This window comes from Parasteatoda tepidariorum, chromosome 5, assembly GCF_982258835.1.
Source record: "Parasteatoda tepidariorum strain Cologne lab strain chromosome 5, Ptep-v5.0, whole genome shotgun sequence".
Taxonomy (NCBI): Eukaryota; Metazoa; Arthropoda; class Arachnida; order Araneae; family Theridiidae; genus Parasteatoda; species Parasteatoda tepidariorum.
This window is the reverse complement of record NC_141759.1, coordinates 21,273,545-21,293,391: the sequence shown is the minus strand read 5'-3', so window position 1 is coordinate 21,293,391 and position 19,847 is coordinate 21,273,545. Positions and strand designations below refer to the sequence as shown.

Sequence of the window (19,847 nt, the reverse complement as noted above, 5' to 3'; positions counted from 1 at the left end):
TTATTCCCCGCAAATCTGAGCACCTTTTAAAATACATTAATAAATTGCCATTTTGGATTATACGAGTTCTGATTTTTTTTAACCATGCTTCGAAATTTCTTCTGTTAACATTTTGGGAAACTGTTTTGCGACAATTAAACGTAATGCCTGATCGCTCATAGTAATTATAATAACTGCGAAGTAGCATTTCAGACATAATAAAAGTCAAAGCATTATGGCGAAATCGACTGCGAATCTCACATTAAAGCCACGACATCTTAACGTACCAGCAGCTAAAAGATCTTAACGGCAGTCATAAACTAACAACAATAATCGTTCAGAGTTGATAATGAACCCCACAAATAGATCTTCAATATGTTAAACTAAATGCCTCCATAACATTAGCGAAGCACTTTAAATTCAAGAGTCGATTTTGAGAATGATTATTAGGCATAATTACTTCGCTGATGTAAAATGCAGCCATTTAGTCCTTTGATGACTATAGCTGTGCAGTTTGCCTTAAAATTACAACGATTTGCACTTTATATTATTCGATTTTGCTTCAAACAATTTTTATAAACGCGTCATAATTTTTGAGTTTTTTTCCTACTATTCTAATAAACGTTAAAATAAAAAGCAAGCGAATTTTGCATCCGTAAATGACTACTTTATAATCATTATAAGAAAGCAAAATTGCAAGCGATATTCATTTCTTGTTATATAGATTTTATTTATTTTTTCTATTCATATCAAAATGATTCTGAAATACATTTTTCGTCCTGATCGAGTGATATTTTATTAACTTTTTATTGTTTTACGAACTGCTTGAAATAATAATAAAATGGTGTTTTTATCTTAAACGACAATTTATAATTCATTTCACTTATTATGAAAAAGGAAATTCGCAAGCGATATTTTATTTTGTTTCAATGGTGCTATTAGTTTTGTTTTTGCCCGATTAATAAGAAACTAACCTGAAATGTAATTTTTGTAATAGTTGCTTCATAATTTACTTGATTTTTTTTATTATTTAAGAAATGTGTGAAATAACATTTTTGATGAACAAATTCTGCATAAACGACTACTTTAAACTTATTATAAGAAAAGAAAATCGCAAGTGATATTTGTTTCTTGTTATAGTGATTTAGTTTTGCTTTTTTTGGACTTATGGAATTGGTCTAATTGGGATGGACCTCTTGGGGATTAGAAACAACAACAACAGTTTTGCTTAATTTATATAAAGGATTGTGTAATATAATTGTTATGATTGCATCACACTTGTTAGTTTCTTTTCATTCATTATTTTAAGTAATATTTGAAATGACAACCAGGCTGTGTTCCTATGAACGACAATTTTAAACTCATTTTACTTATTATTAAAATAAAATTCGCAAGTCCTTTTTTTATTATTAACTTAATTTGTTTTCCTGTCCCATGTATATCAAGCGATTCCGAAATGTAATTTTTCCGTTACGGTCATGGAATGATTTACTTACTTCTTTATCATTTTGTTTCGTTCATACATTTAAAAATATGTTTATCTACGTTCCTTAGATAAATAATATACTTTTTAAATCATAAAAGTACGTCGTTCTTGCATATAAAAATACGATAATCTACGTTCATTATATAAATAAAACGCTTTTTAAAACTGATAAAAATAGTCGTGACTATTGAAAACTACACTCTAATACAAAAATGAAATAAAAGCCCCCAACTTATTTGATTGATGGTTGAGAAATTTGTATTAAATTAATTGTATATATATATATATATATATATATATATATATATATATATATATATATATATATATATATATATATATATATATATATATTATATATACAACATCTTTACTTGAAGGCTACTGCAATTAACGTTCAATATTTTCGTTCGTAATTGTCTATTTCTACATTTTTTTTTTAATACTGTAGTAAAATTTTTGTATTCATGCTCGATTCAAGCTTGAGTGAATTTAATTTATTACAACTTTAACTACCATTTTTTTAAATAGTTTAAACGCACGTAAAGAATATATATATATATATATATGCATTGATACATACATATGCTTATTTCCTTAATTATTGAACATTTGTAAGATAATTTAATCTTTTATACCTAACTATAATTTAATTAATTTTTACCAGAAAACTAAAAAAAAGAGTTAAGTATTTGAAGAGTAAAATAAAAAAGAATTTTAAAAAAAAACGCTCTCCTAATGCTTCTTATAATTAGCTACTTAACGGTTTATTGTCTTTATATTATTTCTAACCGCACTCTGTCAAGCGTTAAATCTTCCTCGCCGGGAAATTCCGAGCAAAAAAATACTTAAATCCAACGAATTAAAACCGGAATACAATTAGATAAATATATGTTTAGATAAAATACACAGTCTACTAGAGAGTGTGAAAAAAAAAATCCTGAATCGAATTTTGTGTTTTAAGTAAAGTAATTTTACTAATCCGTTTAACTAGAGCCTTAATACGTTTTCGAACTTTTGAAAGCCCCGTAAGGGTGTAAAGAGCATCAAAATTGAAGTGTTTTCACTGTAACTGCTGAAGTTGCTGAAGCGTTCGAAAATTTTACACTTCGTAGTCACCTCTCCCCGCAGCACCCCTCACATTCTTCTTCTGTTGATGGAAGGTTCGTTTTCTTAAGAGAGAACGAATCGTATTTAAGTTCTTATTTTAAGAAGACTTGTTCTCCTCTAGGAGCTGTAAGCTGAATAAAGCGAGAAAAAAAATTAATTAGAAGTTGAGGGAGTATCTTCTAATTACTTTTCATGATTTTTAGGAATTTTATGGAGACTTGTGACAATATCACTAGTAGTTAAGCTTCTTTTTTGCATAACTTTCAATTTGTACAGTAGTTAAGAAAAATTTTCTTATTTATAGCAGCATAAAAAAGACATCACCTTAAATAACTTCTGTTCCAAAAATCAGATTTTCATGTATTCAATGCTGGTTCTTATCCAACTTGACAATAGGGTATATTTAGTGATTCGTATACAAAAAAAAATTAATAAATAAAAAAATAAAAATAAAAAAAGCATAAATAGTGACATAAAAATTTATATCCCTTACTTTTTGTTTTATAAGCAAGAGGCTTCATCAAGCACCAAGTGACAATAGAAAAGTAAAGAGACAAACGAGTACAAAGTGGTAAAGCCGTTATCTGGAAAATAATATCTTAATCAAGAGAGTGGTTGAAACTTTATACTTGACTCGTTAATCCGAAAATAGTCCCGCAGAATTATTCTTAATAATTGTTAACTATTTTCTATTATTTCATTGAATACCGATACAAAAAATGTATTTTATTTTTAAATTTTTATATTTTAAGCTATGTAATTTAAAATGACAAAACACAAAATTTGAGCATTCTCGGTCAGGTAGTATCTGACTATTAGAATTCAGAAGAAGAAAAAAGTATCGCTCATATTATTTCCCAAGATAAATAAATTGAATTTTATTCGAATTTGTATTTTATCATTTAAAAATGCTTTGTTTAAAATAATATAAGACTTTGCATATCTTACAGTTTAATTTTCTCATTGACTGTTACTAAGAGGTCTTCGCCTATTGTTTGCTATCGCTCACCAACTCATCTGTAAAATTGGGAACCAACTTCATCAACTTTAGCTGTGTATAATGCTTTTTTTTTTACATAGATAAAATATTTTGTTATTAAATATAAATTATATATTATTTATTATATATTATTTATTATGTATTAAATTATATATGTTAATAAATATAATTATATTAAATATAAATTATACATATCTAGTTACATATCACAGAGAGTTGTATATTCCTATATTTCAAGTAATAGTATAATAATATTTAGAGCAATCAAATTTCCTCTCACGATTATCAGGTCTTATCCGCATTTTTGTTTAAATTGTGTATAAAAAGTGATGGTTAAAATCACTCAAAATCAAATTTATTAAAGCAAAAATAAAATGGCGAAACGAGTCTTTTGTTACCATTTAATATGCCCTTAAAAATCACCTGTTGAAGCGAGTGAAGTATAAGTATTAATAAAATTTTTAATTTTTTGTTCACCTGAGTTAGACGTGGTTCACATTAACTCGGAAAATCGGGACATAGTTGTACATAGTACAAAGTTGTACATAGTTATGCCATGTGAATTTTTAAGCGAAAGCTAACGAAAAAATTTTCAATTTTTTTTTAAATTTTAATATTGAGACCATATACGGCAACGTTACTTTTAAAAAGTAACGAGTAAAAGTACAAGTATTTTTAAAAAGTGTAATGAGTAAAAAGTTCTTATTTTAAAAAGTAACGAGTAAAAAGTACAAGTAAAAGTACAAGTACTAAACAAAAAAAGTAACGATTTAAAAGTACATTTCTAGGAAATCGAAAATTCAAAGTAACCTAAAATTTTATTGAATAATATTCTTACGTTCCTTAATATTTTTGCAAAATTTTTGTTATTTATTTAATTTTTTTTAATTTTGAAAGTTATGGATATTAATTTATTTTTAAATTCGGAAGAATATTATAATATAATTTTATAATATAATCGTATAATATAATTTTAAAATCAAATATAATTTTAATATCAAACTTTTTATGAATTTGCACGAAAAAGAAATTTTATCTATTGATTTTAATTTTTAGTTTATTATTTTTATTTATTTAAATTACCATTGATTTAAAATTGTTTTACTCTTTAGAAACACGTTTTAAAAGCACAAACATAAACAAAGCAAACACGGGTTTCAGATAGCTTTGTGATCTTTGAGCTAGTAAAAAATAATTGAATGTGCAGTATAAGTTGAAACAGAAGGTATTTAAACACGAAGTTAGCTGTGAATGCATATATATTGCACATTAATTTTATAAATTAAAAAAACATAAGCATTTTTTTTAATTAAATTTTTTTTTAGAAAGCTTACTTAGAAAGTTTTAGAAAAAAGTAGCGATTTCATTCGATATTTCCGTTACGAAAACTTGTACTTTTTCCCTAAAAAAGTAACGAAAGTACAAGTAAAAGTACTAAATTTAAAACGTAACGAAGTACAAGTAAAAGTACGTACTTTTTACTTGTACCGGAGGTACAAGTAACGAAAGTAAAAGTACTGCCATATATGATTGAGGCCACTTTTTAAACTTCATAAGGGCTGTGCGAATAATGCCTTGTTATTACAAAATGTAAAATGTTGCATACTCTAATTCAAATTTTAAAGTAAAGATATCTTATCAGAAGAAATTCGAAATATGTATTTTGGAAATAATCCCTTTTCATCATGATATATTTTACAATTAAAGCCACATGAAATATTCATATTTTTGTTAAGTATCCGTTATTTTTCCTTTTCACATATCCTGATGAATAACTCTTCTTTCAGCAAAAATTGGAACGTTTAGAAACGGAAGGGAAAAAGGTCTTAAAAATGAGAAAACAAAAAATAACACTCTAACTTTGAAAGAATCTCCCTTTTAAATGAAATCTAATTTTCTGCTAAAATAACTACCAAATGAGACTTTTTCTGAACGTTGTCATTAGTAGCCACTTTAGTTCAAGCGTATAGTAATCGGCTGGTGTGTGGAAGTTACGCCAGGTGGCGCTAGTCCTTGTTGCCTTAAAGGCATTAAGGATGTTTCACAAAAGGGGGGAAAACTTTTCATTTCTCTTAGCTTTTTTTTTTCCAAGCGGGATCTGGCAACAACTATTAAAGTTTATTTTTCGATTGTGTATTTGTGCTGTTTTGACTTATCAATTTTGCAAATTTTTTCTACAAATTTGCAAATTTTTTATTTTTTAGAAGAATTAAATAAAATTAGAAAAATATAAATAAATGGAAAGCTTGAATCAAAAATTTTAGCAGTGAGTTATAGATAAGTTGAAATAACACTGCTTTAAATATATCTGAAACATTAAAAGTTAAGTTCTTTTTACCTTAAAATTTATATTAACAAATTTGTTTTTAAAATCCATTGTAACCACCTCCACTCATATGCAAGTAAAAAAATTTTATAAAATTCTGTTCCATTACGTATATAACTTTAATCCCTTAGTGGTCTCTAATTTTGAAGAAAATGATCATAGAAGTGTCTATATTTTTATTTGAGAGAATTAAATGAAACTAAGGGTAAGTACAATATCTGTATTCATTTTTAATTTGAGGATTAGCTTTTAGCTTACTTGCTTGATAAACACGGACATATAACAAAAATAATCTTTCTCTAAACACATTTCAAATAGCCTTGCACTGCCATCTATTGCATGGAGTGAGAAACTAGTCTGACAAAAGAAATAGATTCTTAAAGTCTTTTAGGCGCGTTACTTTTGATTACTCCTGCCCGGATATATCACAGGCACAAGACATAGAAAGGGCGAAACTTCATGCCGTCAATTTTAAGGGAGCGAAAAGGGAGAAAGAAGGGTTAATGGCACCAGGAAAATTATGAAACTTTTACAGGACTTCTATGTAATTATACAGTTTCTAATTTCTATTACATAACAGAAGTAATATAATGATGAAAATAGAAAGAACTTTCTAAAATCCATGTATACTAACCTGCAATTCCTCACGATATTTAAAGTTAAAGCAAATAAAGTCAAAATAAACCTTATTCGTTTAATAAGAATGACATTTCTGAACTTCATTGTACTGTTTTATTGCTTTTAATGAAATTACATACATTTCCAGGTTTGTTTGCTCAATTTAGGCTTATAAACCCTTGCCAAGTAGAAAGAAAGATAGAAGAATTTAGAGAAGGACATCACAAAGAATACATCCAGGGTAATGACTGGATTCGAACCAGCCACCTCTACGGTCCACACTGCGTTTGACGGGTTTAAGTATTGGGTTTCTCCCAATACTTAAACCAGGAGTTTCCTTGCTGGATTGGGTTCAAAATTACAAGGATACGGAGCTGGTCATTGGAAGTCGTAAACTAAAAATTCGGTCTGCTGTTCAACGACGGTTATAAAATAAAATTAAAGATATTAAACCAATAAGGAAACAATTAGTTTATATACTAGGGGTGGTACACTCCTGACCCGATATCATTTATGTTCCTTTTCCCTACGCCGGAGCTTAGTGGCATCAAACTGGCGTATTACAGAAGCCTTTGAGTTATTTAGAAGCAATTTTAAGTATAAATCAAATTTACTAAACCAATAAATCTTAGATTAAAAGACTTGCACTCGAAAATATTTATCCGTTGTCCGGAGCTAGTAGGCATCTCTGTATCCTGCTAAATCATTAAAAAAAAATTCTTTAAAGAATAAATTTAAATTCACAATAGTTCCGATTAAAAAACTACTAAATTTTATTTAAGGTAATACAGGGTTATGAGATAAACCATTATAAGAAACATAAACATGCAACAAATTGTTTGCTTTTTTTCTTATTCTGTTTTGAAGTCATTACCCATTCTGCTGAAAATCCAATAACAGCAGAAAAATAATGATGCCCTCAGTTAGTGTCTGTTAAGAAATGAGCTTTTAATTGTTCAGAAATCACTTAGCCAAATAATGCATTTTTCCCTTGAAGCTGCAACAGAAAAGTTGAAATCGTTTAGATGTCCTTCCTGCGAATAATTGATGTCAGCAAAAATACGTACACTTAATGATATCTGACTCTTTTATTTCCAGTGAACAGAAGAAAAAATACACAGAAAAGTGAGTCAAGAAATGACAAAGGAACCAAACAGATCTCAGGATCAGATTAAAGTCATTAGCATAAGTGATTTTATTTAATTATCATTAATTTTCGAGCTACATTAAGACTGAATGAGAATTTAGGGTCTTTTTTACTCATGTGGATTTTAAAGCTATTCTAAATAGACAATAAATGTTATGCTGCCTTTTTTATGTTTTCCTTATATGTTTATAAGATAGTACCTTAACAGATTTTGTATTTTAATTATCCCAATTTAACAGGCTTTTTTTTTTCTTCCTGATTGGGGCTTGAGATTTTGGCACTGAATTTTACTACTTGAGGTTGCAGGGATTTTAAATATACCAAAATTTTTTTTACACTTCCAATACGTTAAGAGGATCATTACAGTATATCCCATATGAATTCATGGACAATATTTAAGGGGGATAGAGTTGAGGACAGAATTAGCGGTCACCACACCACAACCAAGAGGGAGACTAAATATAATATTTAGTGATCAGAAAATTGTTTGACAGTCGCCACTTGATCGCAATTTTTTTTTATTTGTTTCCTTTTGGTCGAAAATGCCCTACATTTTATAATTACATTTTATTACTAAATTGAGAAATAAACTGTGTTAAGAAATTTCTTCTCGCAGGTACCATTTTAAAGTCAAAATAATGAATATTTTAAATATTAAAATGGTAGTTACGAAAAGAAAGTTCTTAACTCACTTTAAACAAGTTTTAAAACTCATATATGTAACTACTTTTTATACATTAGGTTAAAACAATGAATATTTTAAATATTAAAATGGTAGTTACGAGAAGAAAGTTCTTAACTCAGTTTAAACAAGCTTTAAAACTCTTATATGTAACTACTTTTTATACATTAGGTCAAAATAATGAATATTTTAAATATTAAAATGGTAGTTACGAGAAAAAAGTTCTTAACTCAGTTTAAACAAGCTTTAAAACTCTTATATGTAACTACTTTTTATACATTAGGTCAAAATAATGAATATTTTAAATATTAAAATGGTAGTTACGAGAAGAAAGTTCTTAACTCAGTTTAAACAAGCTTTAAAACTCTTATATGTAACTACTTTTTATACATTAGGTCAAAACAATGAATATTTTAAAAATAAAAATGGTAGTTACGAGAAAAAAGTTCTTAACTCAGTTTAAACAAGCTTTAAAGCTCGTATATGTAACTACTTTTTATGCATTGAGCAGCTCACGTTCTCTTTTCTTGCGCAAAAGTAAACTTTTTATGAACATTGCAGGTTTGCCACGGGAGATTAAAAATGCCCCAATAGTGGTTAATAATAAAATTCTAAATTTCATTAAAATGGATTAATATTAGCAACACTTTGTGGCATTTTTTTTCTTCCAGTTTACTATTGGAAGTGAATTCAAAGATCTGGTCTGGCTTGCCTGTTAGAACTGGGCATCTGAGTCCTAAAATAGGCCCTTTTCCCATTCATCATGAAGTAGAGGATGCATACTTAAAGAACTGATTACAAAAATTGAGAAGTCCAAAATGAGAAGTGATGAGAAAAATGGCACTTGCCATGGTGTGGAAAAACATGTGAATGTGCCAGGAATAGGAGTTGAGAATAATCAACTATTAACCCTCTCGCGCCGATTGTCACAAATACGTGCCAGCATAAAGCCGTATCAATCAGGGTAAAAAGATAAAACTGGTAATCAAAATAATTCTTTAGCAGTTTATTTGTGGGCGGGGTTATAATACATAGTTTAATTTATTTATTTCACCATTACTTAGTTCAAAATAAAATTATTTAGTTATACTTTGAACTAGCATTTATTATATAAGTGATTAAACTAACAATAATTAAAGTAAAAGCAAAGAAAATATGTCAAATTTGCAACGCCTACATTTAAGCTACCGTTTTTTACTTATTTAAATCCTGATTACTGAAATACGTTTACTACCAGTTTATTATTTTTTCTGTCTTGCTTTCAGACCTGATAGAGACAAATTTGCTCCAACGTTCAAGAAATCTTCCCAACCAACTATCTTAAAATTTTAATCTATAACGGCTGTAATACAGTTTTTGGAAAAGCTGCCCTCATGCAATGCGTTAACAATTTTGACTTTAGTTTTCTGTCTCAAATTTATTTCGCACATACATATATATTGGAGCCCTAGAAATATTAAGTCTTGGCATATGAAAATCATATCATTAGATCAAAAGTAATTCAGGTTGTTCCTTTTCTTTTCACACCGTAAGTAATGTGCGTCACTGTTATGTACGTTAATTTGAGGATTATAATATTAGGCATATAGCAGCGATGCCAACTTGCTCCAGACAGCAAATATATATTTTACAGTGGTAGTTTATCAATTGTGATTCTTGGTTTAATAAATTCAATTTTGTAGATTTTTATCCACCACTATTTCTAACTGATTCGTAGGCTTATATAATTCACCACTTTATCCATAATTCATCATGCGAAACCTTTTAAAAAACAACACAAATAAGCAAATATTTGCAAAATTTACTCTGTAGTTATTTACCGTGTTTTTAAAAATTATTTTGGCTTGTCAGGAGCAGTTGGCATCTCTGATATAGGTAAGGCATACGTACTTTAGGAGTACAGTAATTTCATTTTAAAAATTAAATGCAACATTAAAGAAAAGGAAGAAAAAAAATTATATTAATTATATAATTTTTGTTATATAAAAGAAAAATTCTTCCATTTCTTCTAGATTTCTATTCTTATCTGTATTGACGAAAGAAAGCTTGTTTAGTTTAAATATCATCAATCATAAATAACAAACTTTCATTGCCAAGTAGATTAGAAATTGTTTGGTGGAGATCTTTTATGCGATTAGAGCAGAGTTTTCATTAACTTTGGAAATATAAATTATTTATTTTAGAACAATTTGATCAAAATGTGTTTTTCTCAATAAAAGTTTTAACTCTATCATTTCGTTTTGAGAAATAGTGTTGTGAAAATAAAATGTCTCCGCTTTTGGTTTTCGCTCTAAGTTTGGTAGGATCCATAAATGCAATGCCCACTAATGTACGTTATTTTGATTTGACGCATACTTTTGAAGAAACGGCTGTGGTGTTGCCTGGATTTCGAAAATTCTTCCAGATAGATCAATTAATGAACTCATCTTCTGATGACTTTGGTGGTTTATGGTGAGTTTAACCCTTTCGAAAGCCGTGGGAAGTATACTTCCCACCACTTTTAATTTAGCTTTCCATTTGTTAATAACTTCAGCTTTCTTGAAGAGCGCTTGAATAAAATTGGTAACCATTTGTTAGTTTAAAAAAGCGTATAAAAGTTATAAAATACATAATTCCTTTTGAAGTTTGTAGCATTTATAAAATTTATTTTATAAATAAGGAAGAATAAAAATCAATAAGGAATATATGGTCGTGTTAAATATATTTACCACCAAAAAAATTGCTTTTTTTAAAACTAAATGGGTTTTTTCTTTCTTATATCGATTACTATTCTTATAACAATTTCAATTCAAAAAATAGTTTAATTTACCTTTACTAGAAATAAATGGCCCGTTAAATGGTTAAGGCATGTGGTATTTATCATGAGTATAGCATACCTGCCAACTTTCACTCTTTCCGAAAATGGATTTTCAGAGTGGTTGTAATACAATAAACGAAAAACAATCTGATTCAAAAATACAGTACAGAACCCGTTATCCGAAAATCAGAAAACCGGAACGAAATTCGATAAATTTTCCCGCCATTTTTTAAACAAATTTTTTTTTTCCTTATAAGATTTTAGGATTTTTCTTTCTTTTTTGAAAGATGTTCACCTTACCATCATTTTGGAAATAATCATTAGTGTATTACTTCATCGTTTTTTCTTCTTTTGAAGATTATTTCCTAAAAAAAATTCTTTTTTAGTTGGGTTTAACAATAAAAAAACGGCTTTTTGTAGCGATTCAGAAAACCGGAAAAATCAGTTATCCGGAATAGTGATGTTCCCTACTGTATATTTATATTTTCATCCCGTTGAAAATCACTTGCTATAGGATAATTATGCTTTTATATATTTATTGTAATTATTTATATGTAGTGGTGGTTAAACTCATTTATAATTATCATTATAATTTAAAAAGTTAATTGGAATAACTTGAGTATTGAAAATGAAATTCACTATAAATATGAAAATAAAATCTTCCGGAAAATCCGGAAGAGTTGGCAGGTATGGTATAGTACTAAAACTACAATTCAAGCAAACTTATTATAATATCTTGAGGTTCTTATAGTAGACAAATAAATAATAGCTAAAATAGAAGTAGATGTTAGTAAAAGCTATTAAAAACTGATTTAGAAAACTAATGAAAAGGATTTCTATCCTAAAATAAAGGTAGTAATACAAAAAGTATCAAAGTTGCCGTCAACTAGTCTAAATAAGATAACTTTTGCGCAAAATTTTAATTTTATATTTAAAATGACAGTAATATGTATGCTTTCTATTTACTACTTGCATTTATAAATTAAATTTAAAATGACCTTAACCACCAGTACATTTAAATAAACAAACATAGAAATATAAAAAGATCGGTAAAATTTCTGATAATAATATGATATATAATAAGTAGTTAAATATTCTTTGAGCTATGTAATTCAGATACATAAATTCATATGCAACACTTCAGCATTCATGACATCAGCGATGCTTCCTACGTGCGAATAAAATTACAGCAAGTGATAGAAATTTCAATTTTTTTTATTTAATCTATGAAGGTATTAAATTGTGCCTGCCGTTACGTCACCATTATTGGATTGTAAATTAGATATATTTAACACGTTCACGCCGTGAAAAGTGAAAATACTTGTACGGGAAAAGAGAAAATACTGGTAGAAGAACTATTTCAATATTAGATAATATTCGGAAGGAGTTAATCTATTCTCAACAATAACAATTCATTGTAAGGAAATTGATCACGGTGAAGAAGCAATTCAATATAAAAATTACATCCGTTAAAAACAATTGGTAGTTATGAAATTTTATTATTCCCGGAAAAAAATTAAAAAATGAAAATTATTGTTACCAGTTTTTACTCCGGTGCGCTGCCAAGATGAGACAATCTAGCGTGACCCACCGGTGGGTCAACCCGGCGTGAACGTGTTAAAGCGGAAATATTAATTGCTTTCACATGCAAAAGCAAACTAGAAAGAAATATACTGGAAAAAAGTTGCGAATTCTAATCTCCTTAAATAGGTTTGTGCTTTTTATTTATCAAAAAAAATTTTTTAAAATTTTAGGCTAACCTGGTAGCTATAATGTGAGAGTATTGAGTGAGGTACCTGCCTTGCGCCACTTGACTCTTCATCTAAAAATATTTGCTAAAAGCAACGGAAGTAGGATATGTAGGATCGAGTGATATAAGTAAACAGTACAGTAATATGAAAGATATATACGGAAAAAAAAGGATCCGAATAATAATTGATAAAATACAAGGATAAACGTTATTTAATACGAGGACTCCGAATAACATAGGAATAACATAAAATATATACATAATCGAAAAAAATTAGTATTTATATATTTACAGGAAGGGAATAATTACAAAATTGAAAAATTAGTACATACATTCAGAGATGCCAACTGCTCCGGATGAGACAAAATTATTTTAAAAAAACGGTAAATAACTACAAAGTAAATTTTGTAAATATTTGACTATTTTTGCTTGCTTTTTAAAAGGTATAGCACTATAAAGTGGTGAATTATATAAGCTTACGAATTGCTTAGAAATGGTGGTGGATAAAAATCTACTAAATTGAATTTATTAAACCAAGAATCACAATTGATAAACTACCACTTTAAAATACATAATTGCTGTCCTTGGCAAGTTGGCATTTCTGTACCATGGCTGAAAGCTCTTTTATAGCAAGACGGAAAAGTGTGAAAACTGGTACGAAAGACATTTGATTTTAGCATTTTTTTGGAGAAAAATAAAATATCTGTAACTATCAAGATTTCTTTTATAATTTTAACCTATATGTAAAACTGCTTATTTTCCAAGGATAAAGTAGATATTGTTGAATAGTTTTAAAAAGAATAAGTTAACTTTTCATCCTTTCCATTATAATTTTTTCCAGTGATATTAAAATGGAATTAAAACTTCAATTTTAAGCAAACAAATACGTTGTATTTGAGAAAACTTAAGTTGACAACCATGATAGTAACGCATATTGATATATGTGCTTAATTTTTGTAAGAATAGTGGTGATCAAAATCATTTAAAAATTAAAATTATAAACGAAAAAATAGTATATATTTGCTACCACTTTAAATATGAAAATAAAATCTTCAAGAAAATCCGGAAGAGTTGGCAGGCATGGTAACTCCTCTCGAAAACTAGCTATAACTGAAAAGTTTTTACTACCAGCCTTTCTTCTTTTCCGTCTCGCTTTCACCCCTGTTCTGTACTTAGTTACAGACGGAGTGAAGAAAATAAATGAATTATATTCTTATAACCATGAAGAAGACAAGATAGGAAGAGGCATACTTTATCTATTTTTTGTTTAACGATAAGTGGTAGCTAAAAACAGCTGAATATTTAGAGAAATAAAAGTTTTAAATTTCTAAAGGTCATAAGCCGTAAGCCAATGAATTAAGTGCCATCGTTCCAGTGAAGTCTTTTCGAAAAGATTAGGACTGGTAGCTCAATTGTTTCATTCATGGAATTTTTCTTGCAGAACGTTAACGTCATTAGAATTTATTAATAATGTTAATGTAAATATGTACATATTGATCTGGAATCGAGCAATTGTCATACTTTAAAAACTAAAGTGGTAGTCAACGCTAGAAAATTTCGTGTAATTTAAACTTAGTCTGATTTTAAATCTGGGCCTTCATCCAGAAATAAACATCAGCAGTCGGTGAGGTTGTTAAACAACATATAAGATGAAAAGAAAGATCCAACAGGGTTCCCACGACCTGGAAAAAAGCAAACGAATTTCAGCAAAGATTTTTTTTTTCAAGACGATAGAAAAATACTTAAATTTACTTTTCATTCGAGAATTACGAAATTATTCCAGCACCGTCGTTAGACCTTGCTGGGACAAAATATTCAGGGTTCCCACGGTCCTTGAGAATTTTAAAAAGTGGTAATAAAAATAAAAGAAATTTTGACATTTTTATTTCTGTGTAGCCACCACTAAAAATTGTTTTCTAAAAAATATATATATGCACGAAAATTTCTGCACTTTACGATGAAAAAGTATATTAAAATATAAAAGTATATTGTAGCTCCACCCTAAATTTGCTACCACTTTTTAAATTTTTCAAGGACCGCTGGAACCCTGATATTTTACAGGTCAATCATTTTCTGCTGGAGTTCACAGTTAGATTTTCGCCTAAATTATTGAACTAAATGACACAATTTATTTATTGGGGATTTTCTATTAAGATTCATATGCGTGTCATGCGTATATTCGTCATGCGAAACTAAAAAAATTACCAATGACAATAGAAACTCAAAATTTCAGTAGAATACAATAAGAATATTATTTGGTGATATGTTTCCTTCATAATTACCAATAGAACTAATAAGTATTTTATATTGGAAGGCGGAGGGAGGCTCACAGTCCGAAACCATTACGTACATAATCCGGAACCAGGACGGCGAAGGTTGATCAGAAATGCTAACTGCTCCACGGACACGACAAAATAATAACAAAAAACTTAAGTAACTACAAAGTAAATTTTGAAAATATTTGACTACTTTTGTTTGCTTTTTAAAAGGCATAGCAAGACGTAAGACCATACCTGCCAACTTTTAATCCCTTCCATTATAATTTTTCCCAGTGGTATTAAAATGGAATTAAAACTTCAATTTTAAGCAAACAAATACGTTGTATTTGAGAAAACTTAAGTTAACAACCATGATAGTAACGCATATTAATATATCTGCTTAATTTTTGTAAGAATAGTGGTGATCAAAATCATCTAAAAATTAAGTTTATAAAAGGAAAAATGGTATATACTTACTACCACTTTAAATATGAAAATAAAATCTTCCGGAAAATCCGGAAGAGTTGGCAGGTATGCGTAAGACCCATTAAGTGGTGAATCATATCAGCCTACGAATTATTTAGAAATAGTGATGGATAAAAATATATGAAATTGAATTTATTAAACCACGACCGTTTTACCGTTCTGTTAATTTTTTTGGCATGTTCAGAGCAGTTGACGGCTTTTAATATAGCATTTTTCTACGGAACAAAAGCGCAATATATCAAAATTGTCCACCAAAAGAAAAGACGATGTTCTAAAATGTGTTTTTTTACATTAAAAAAATTGATTTTTTTTTGGCCGTTTTTTTTCAAACAATCTGTCCGTTAAGGGGTTAATGACCTGACAGTTAAAAAAAATTTAGCTGTATACATATATTTGTCTAAAACAAGTTTGAAACCCTAAATCGTCTCATTTTTATTATTCAACCACAACCAGTTGACGGGTGGCGGGAAGGCTAGGGAAAGTTATAGCTCTCGAAACATGAGCGAATATTTCTTTTGACGAGAATTCTAAACTGGTATTCTTTGGACACTCTTAAGCTCTTTAAAAAAGTTGTCTTCTGGATTGGGTTCAAAATTACAAAAATTCGGAGTTCAACAATAGTAGTCGTAAACACAAAATTGGGTCAGCTGTTCAACGACGGTAATAAAATAAAGAATAAAAAAATACGCCGAATAGGGCCCAAATAGCCTTATTGGTAGGTAGTTGGTCTCGTGTTCGTGGGAATGGAGTTCGTATCCAGCTACTCGAAGAATCCTCACGCATTAAATGGTGAATGGTGCGCTTTAAATCTGTCGGAGTCACTAAGTCTTCCAAGTTCCTATAACAAATCAATACCTCTGTGAGTACTGATCCAGGAGTTCCCTTGTTTCCTGAATTGGGTTTAAAACTTCAAGATTACGGAGTTGAACATTGGTAGTTGTGAACTCAAATTTAGACCGGCTGTTCAACGATGATTATTAAAAAATATACCAAATAAGTTTTCCAGATTTACTTTCTGTTTCTTAATTTCTCTTTCTTCTCCTCTTGTCATTCTTCCTCTAATTCGCTGGAGTGAACTCTACGGGTTCGCTTTAAGCTCACTCTGCACCCGTAAACTCTTGTTGTGGTTAAATAATACAGAATGTCGTTTCGGTATTCTTCCACTAAACTCTTTAATTAGATACCTGCAAGCGTCGTCATTGAAGGTAAATCTCGGCATTTGTCGATTGAGAAGCCAATCAAGTTCGACACATACGTGTGACTTCGCCAACAAGAATTCAATTCAATCTGATTTAAATCACATGGTAAGGCATAATCACAAATTAAAATATTGTAGTAACAAAAACTGTGCGAACATTTAAGTTGTTATACACCGACTACATTTTTACATAATAATCATTGTAATACAGGGCGATTTACCACTATCACATGGTATTCCGTACATTTCTGTGCATGTGCTCTGCGCAAGCTCTATAGAGTAACTAGATTCTTGCGTAGTATTAAGTATGTTTTTGTAAAAGCGCTAAATCACTATGATGATTAAAAAAATTTAAGCTCAGCAATCCTTAAGATAATTTTTTCTATTCCAGGTTTAAAGCCGAGATATATTCTCAGAATTCCCATTCCGGTACTCACATGGACGCTCCCTCCCACGTTGTGCCAGATGGAATAAACATAGATGAAATGCCCGTTTCACAGTTTCATGGTCCGGCAGCTGTAGTAGACATCACTGAACGAGCAAGGCTCAATGTAGACGCTGAAGTGACCGTACAAGATTTTCTTGAGTGGGAGTCTGGCACTGGTCAAAGCCTCAATGGAACTATTGTCTTAATCAGAACGGGTTGGGCAGAGAAGTATAATGACCAAGCTGCATACTTGGGTACAGCTGATACTGCTGAAGACACAAGCCAAATACACTATCCGGGTATGTCCGTAGAAGCCTGCCATTGGTTAGCTGAAAACCGGAACATAAAAGGACTCGGAAGTGATACACTGTCTCCTGAGAGTGGCGTAATATTTTTCAGCAATAACTTGGCTTGCCATAATGCTATGTTACCAAGGGGGATTTTCCTTTTAGAGAGTGTTGCAGTTAAAAAAGAACTGCCCCTCTACGGGGCATCTTTAACAGCATTGCCACAGAAAATAGTAAAAGGAAGTGGTGCCCCCACTCGTATCGTTGCCACTGTTCCCAAACTTGTTGAAAATTTACCCACAAGTTGCAATGCAATCAAAAAATAGGCAATCTCAGGAATAACTACTTTTTAGACAACGTTAAAAGTTGTTATATGTATGTTTTTTTTAAGACAACAGATTTGTCGTAAGTGTCTTTATAAGTATTATTTGTTTAATGGATAACATTCTATTGAATGTTTCATGCTATCATACATGCATTCTATTAACGCAAAATTTTAATTATTCTAATAAATATTGTTTGCGTGCCTTTAGTGTAAAATTTCATTAATAGTTTATTCTGAACTGTAAATTTTTTGCGGAAAATTTTCGTAATTCAATGAATAATTTAGTCCAAGTCCACAAGAAAGACAGAGCAGCAGCTCCTAATTTTTTTCAGCGATCAGAGGAGTAAAATATTTCATTGTTTTCATTGTTCATAATCTTAAATTAGGTTTTATGTCAGGCAATTAAATTTGTAGCACTCGTGCTGTATCTAGTTTAGGAATTAAGCTGAAAATGAATAAAATAAGCCGAATTATAGTACTCTGAAGTGAAAATTTTAAAAGAATTGCTCAAGACATTGAAAATGGTTATTAGGAAGGCATATTTCTTTATTAAAGTATGTAGCTATTTTATTTTGTTGTTTTGATTCAAAAAACGCGATAGGAAATACTAATGCTATATTTTATAAATGCTTGTTCCTTTCATAATTATACAATATTTTGTTATAAGAAATATTACGCTTCTTTTTAAAAAATGGCATTTTTCCCGAAATAATTTTACAAAGACAACCAAAGGATCACACAAATTATGAATCATAGGTAGCATCTAAGTATAATCGATGGTTTAAAAACTCATCATTATTTATAAAAAGTACTAAATAGTAGAACTCTTCCACGGAATACTATGGTTCTGCGGAACACCATTTGGGAAAAACAGATTTAGATTACATCTGTTAATAAATAAAGCTACTTGAGAATAATTCCTTCATTAAAAATAAATGTTCGTACTACCAGTAGTTTGTCTTTTCTGAAAATTAGCAACTCTGATTTTGTTGTACGAATAAAATCATCAGCAGATTTAACATTAGCAGCCTTAAGATGAAAAAATTAACTGAATCAGCGGTCTTTTCCTAAGTACAACTTAGTGCCTAAAAACCTGACAGTTTGTTTTCCTTATCCAAGCACTGCTGTTCTTTATAAAAATTAGAAATGATAAACTAATAATTAGAAACTTAACCGACAGGACGAGAAAAAAAAAACCTGAAATAAAATTGCAAAAATTTCATTTTCAGGGAAGTATTTTTAAACTTGCTCTTAATAAACAACTCAAATTATGTTGCTCAACATATTTATTATGTTTGTAGGGAAAAAAACGAATGTATTTTTTTAAACACGATGTTTGCTTATTAGTTAATAAAAATTCGTAATTAAATTGAAAAAATTAAACATCTGATTAAAAGCTATTCAAGTTGTTATTCTCTTGTAAGTTGCGCAATATTTATCGATATAAACTGTTTTAAAGAATATAAAAAAATAAAAAGTTCAAGTTATTCAATTCTCATTAAGATTAATTTTTTTGCACAATGCTCATGCTTAAACATGGCTAACCCTCATAAAATTAATCACAAATTCTAAGAATCAAGTTAATAAAATAATAAAAATTGAAACTAGTTAATAAAAATTCGTAAATAAATTGAAAAAATTAGTTAATCAGATTACAAGCAATTCATTTTGTTATTTCCGTACAAGCTGCACAATATTTATCGATATAAACTGCTTTAATAAAATTTAAAAAAATAATAAGTTCAAGTTATTCAATTCTTATTTAGATCAATTTTTTGCACAATGCTCATGCTGAAACATGGCTAACCCTCATAAAATTAATCGCAAATTCTAAGAATGAAGAAGTTATCATCTAGTTTTCAACAATTTTTAAAGTAGTAGTCAAATTATAATAAAAGTATGCTTAATTTCCTTTTTTTCCCCTTTTTTAAAAAAAATTTCACGAGCACTAACAAACACAACCATAAAATG

General features: G+C 29.3%; 1 protein-coding gene across 1 annotated transcript; it reads left to right on the top strand.

Annotated features, from left to right (window-relative positions):
* Positions 1-10,415: 10,415 nt before the first annotated feature.
* Positions 10,416-18,079, top strand: LOC107439967 (uncharacterized). The gene is made up of 2 exons (XM_016052726.4): positions 10,416-10,799; positions 17,229-18,079. The coding sequence occupies exons 1-2, from the start codon at positions 10,615-10,617 to the stop codon at positions 17,875-17,877; spliced, it is 834 nt and encodes a 277-aa protein (XP_015908212.2). The 5' UTR covers positions 10,416-10,614; the 3' UTR covers positions 17,878-18,079.
* Positions 18,080-19,847: the final 1,768 nt, after the last annotated feature.

Coding starts and splice junctions, on each gene's coding strand:
- LOC107439967 (XM_016052726.4), top strand. CDS start 10,615: ATGTCTCCGCTTTTGGTTTTCGCTCTAAGTTTGGTAGGATCCATAAAT. Junction 10,800..17,228: donor GATGACTTTGGTGGTTTATG/GTGAGTTTAACC, acceptor TTTCTATTCCAG/GTTTAAAGCCGAGATATATT.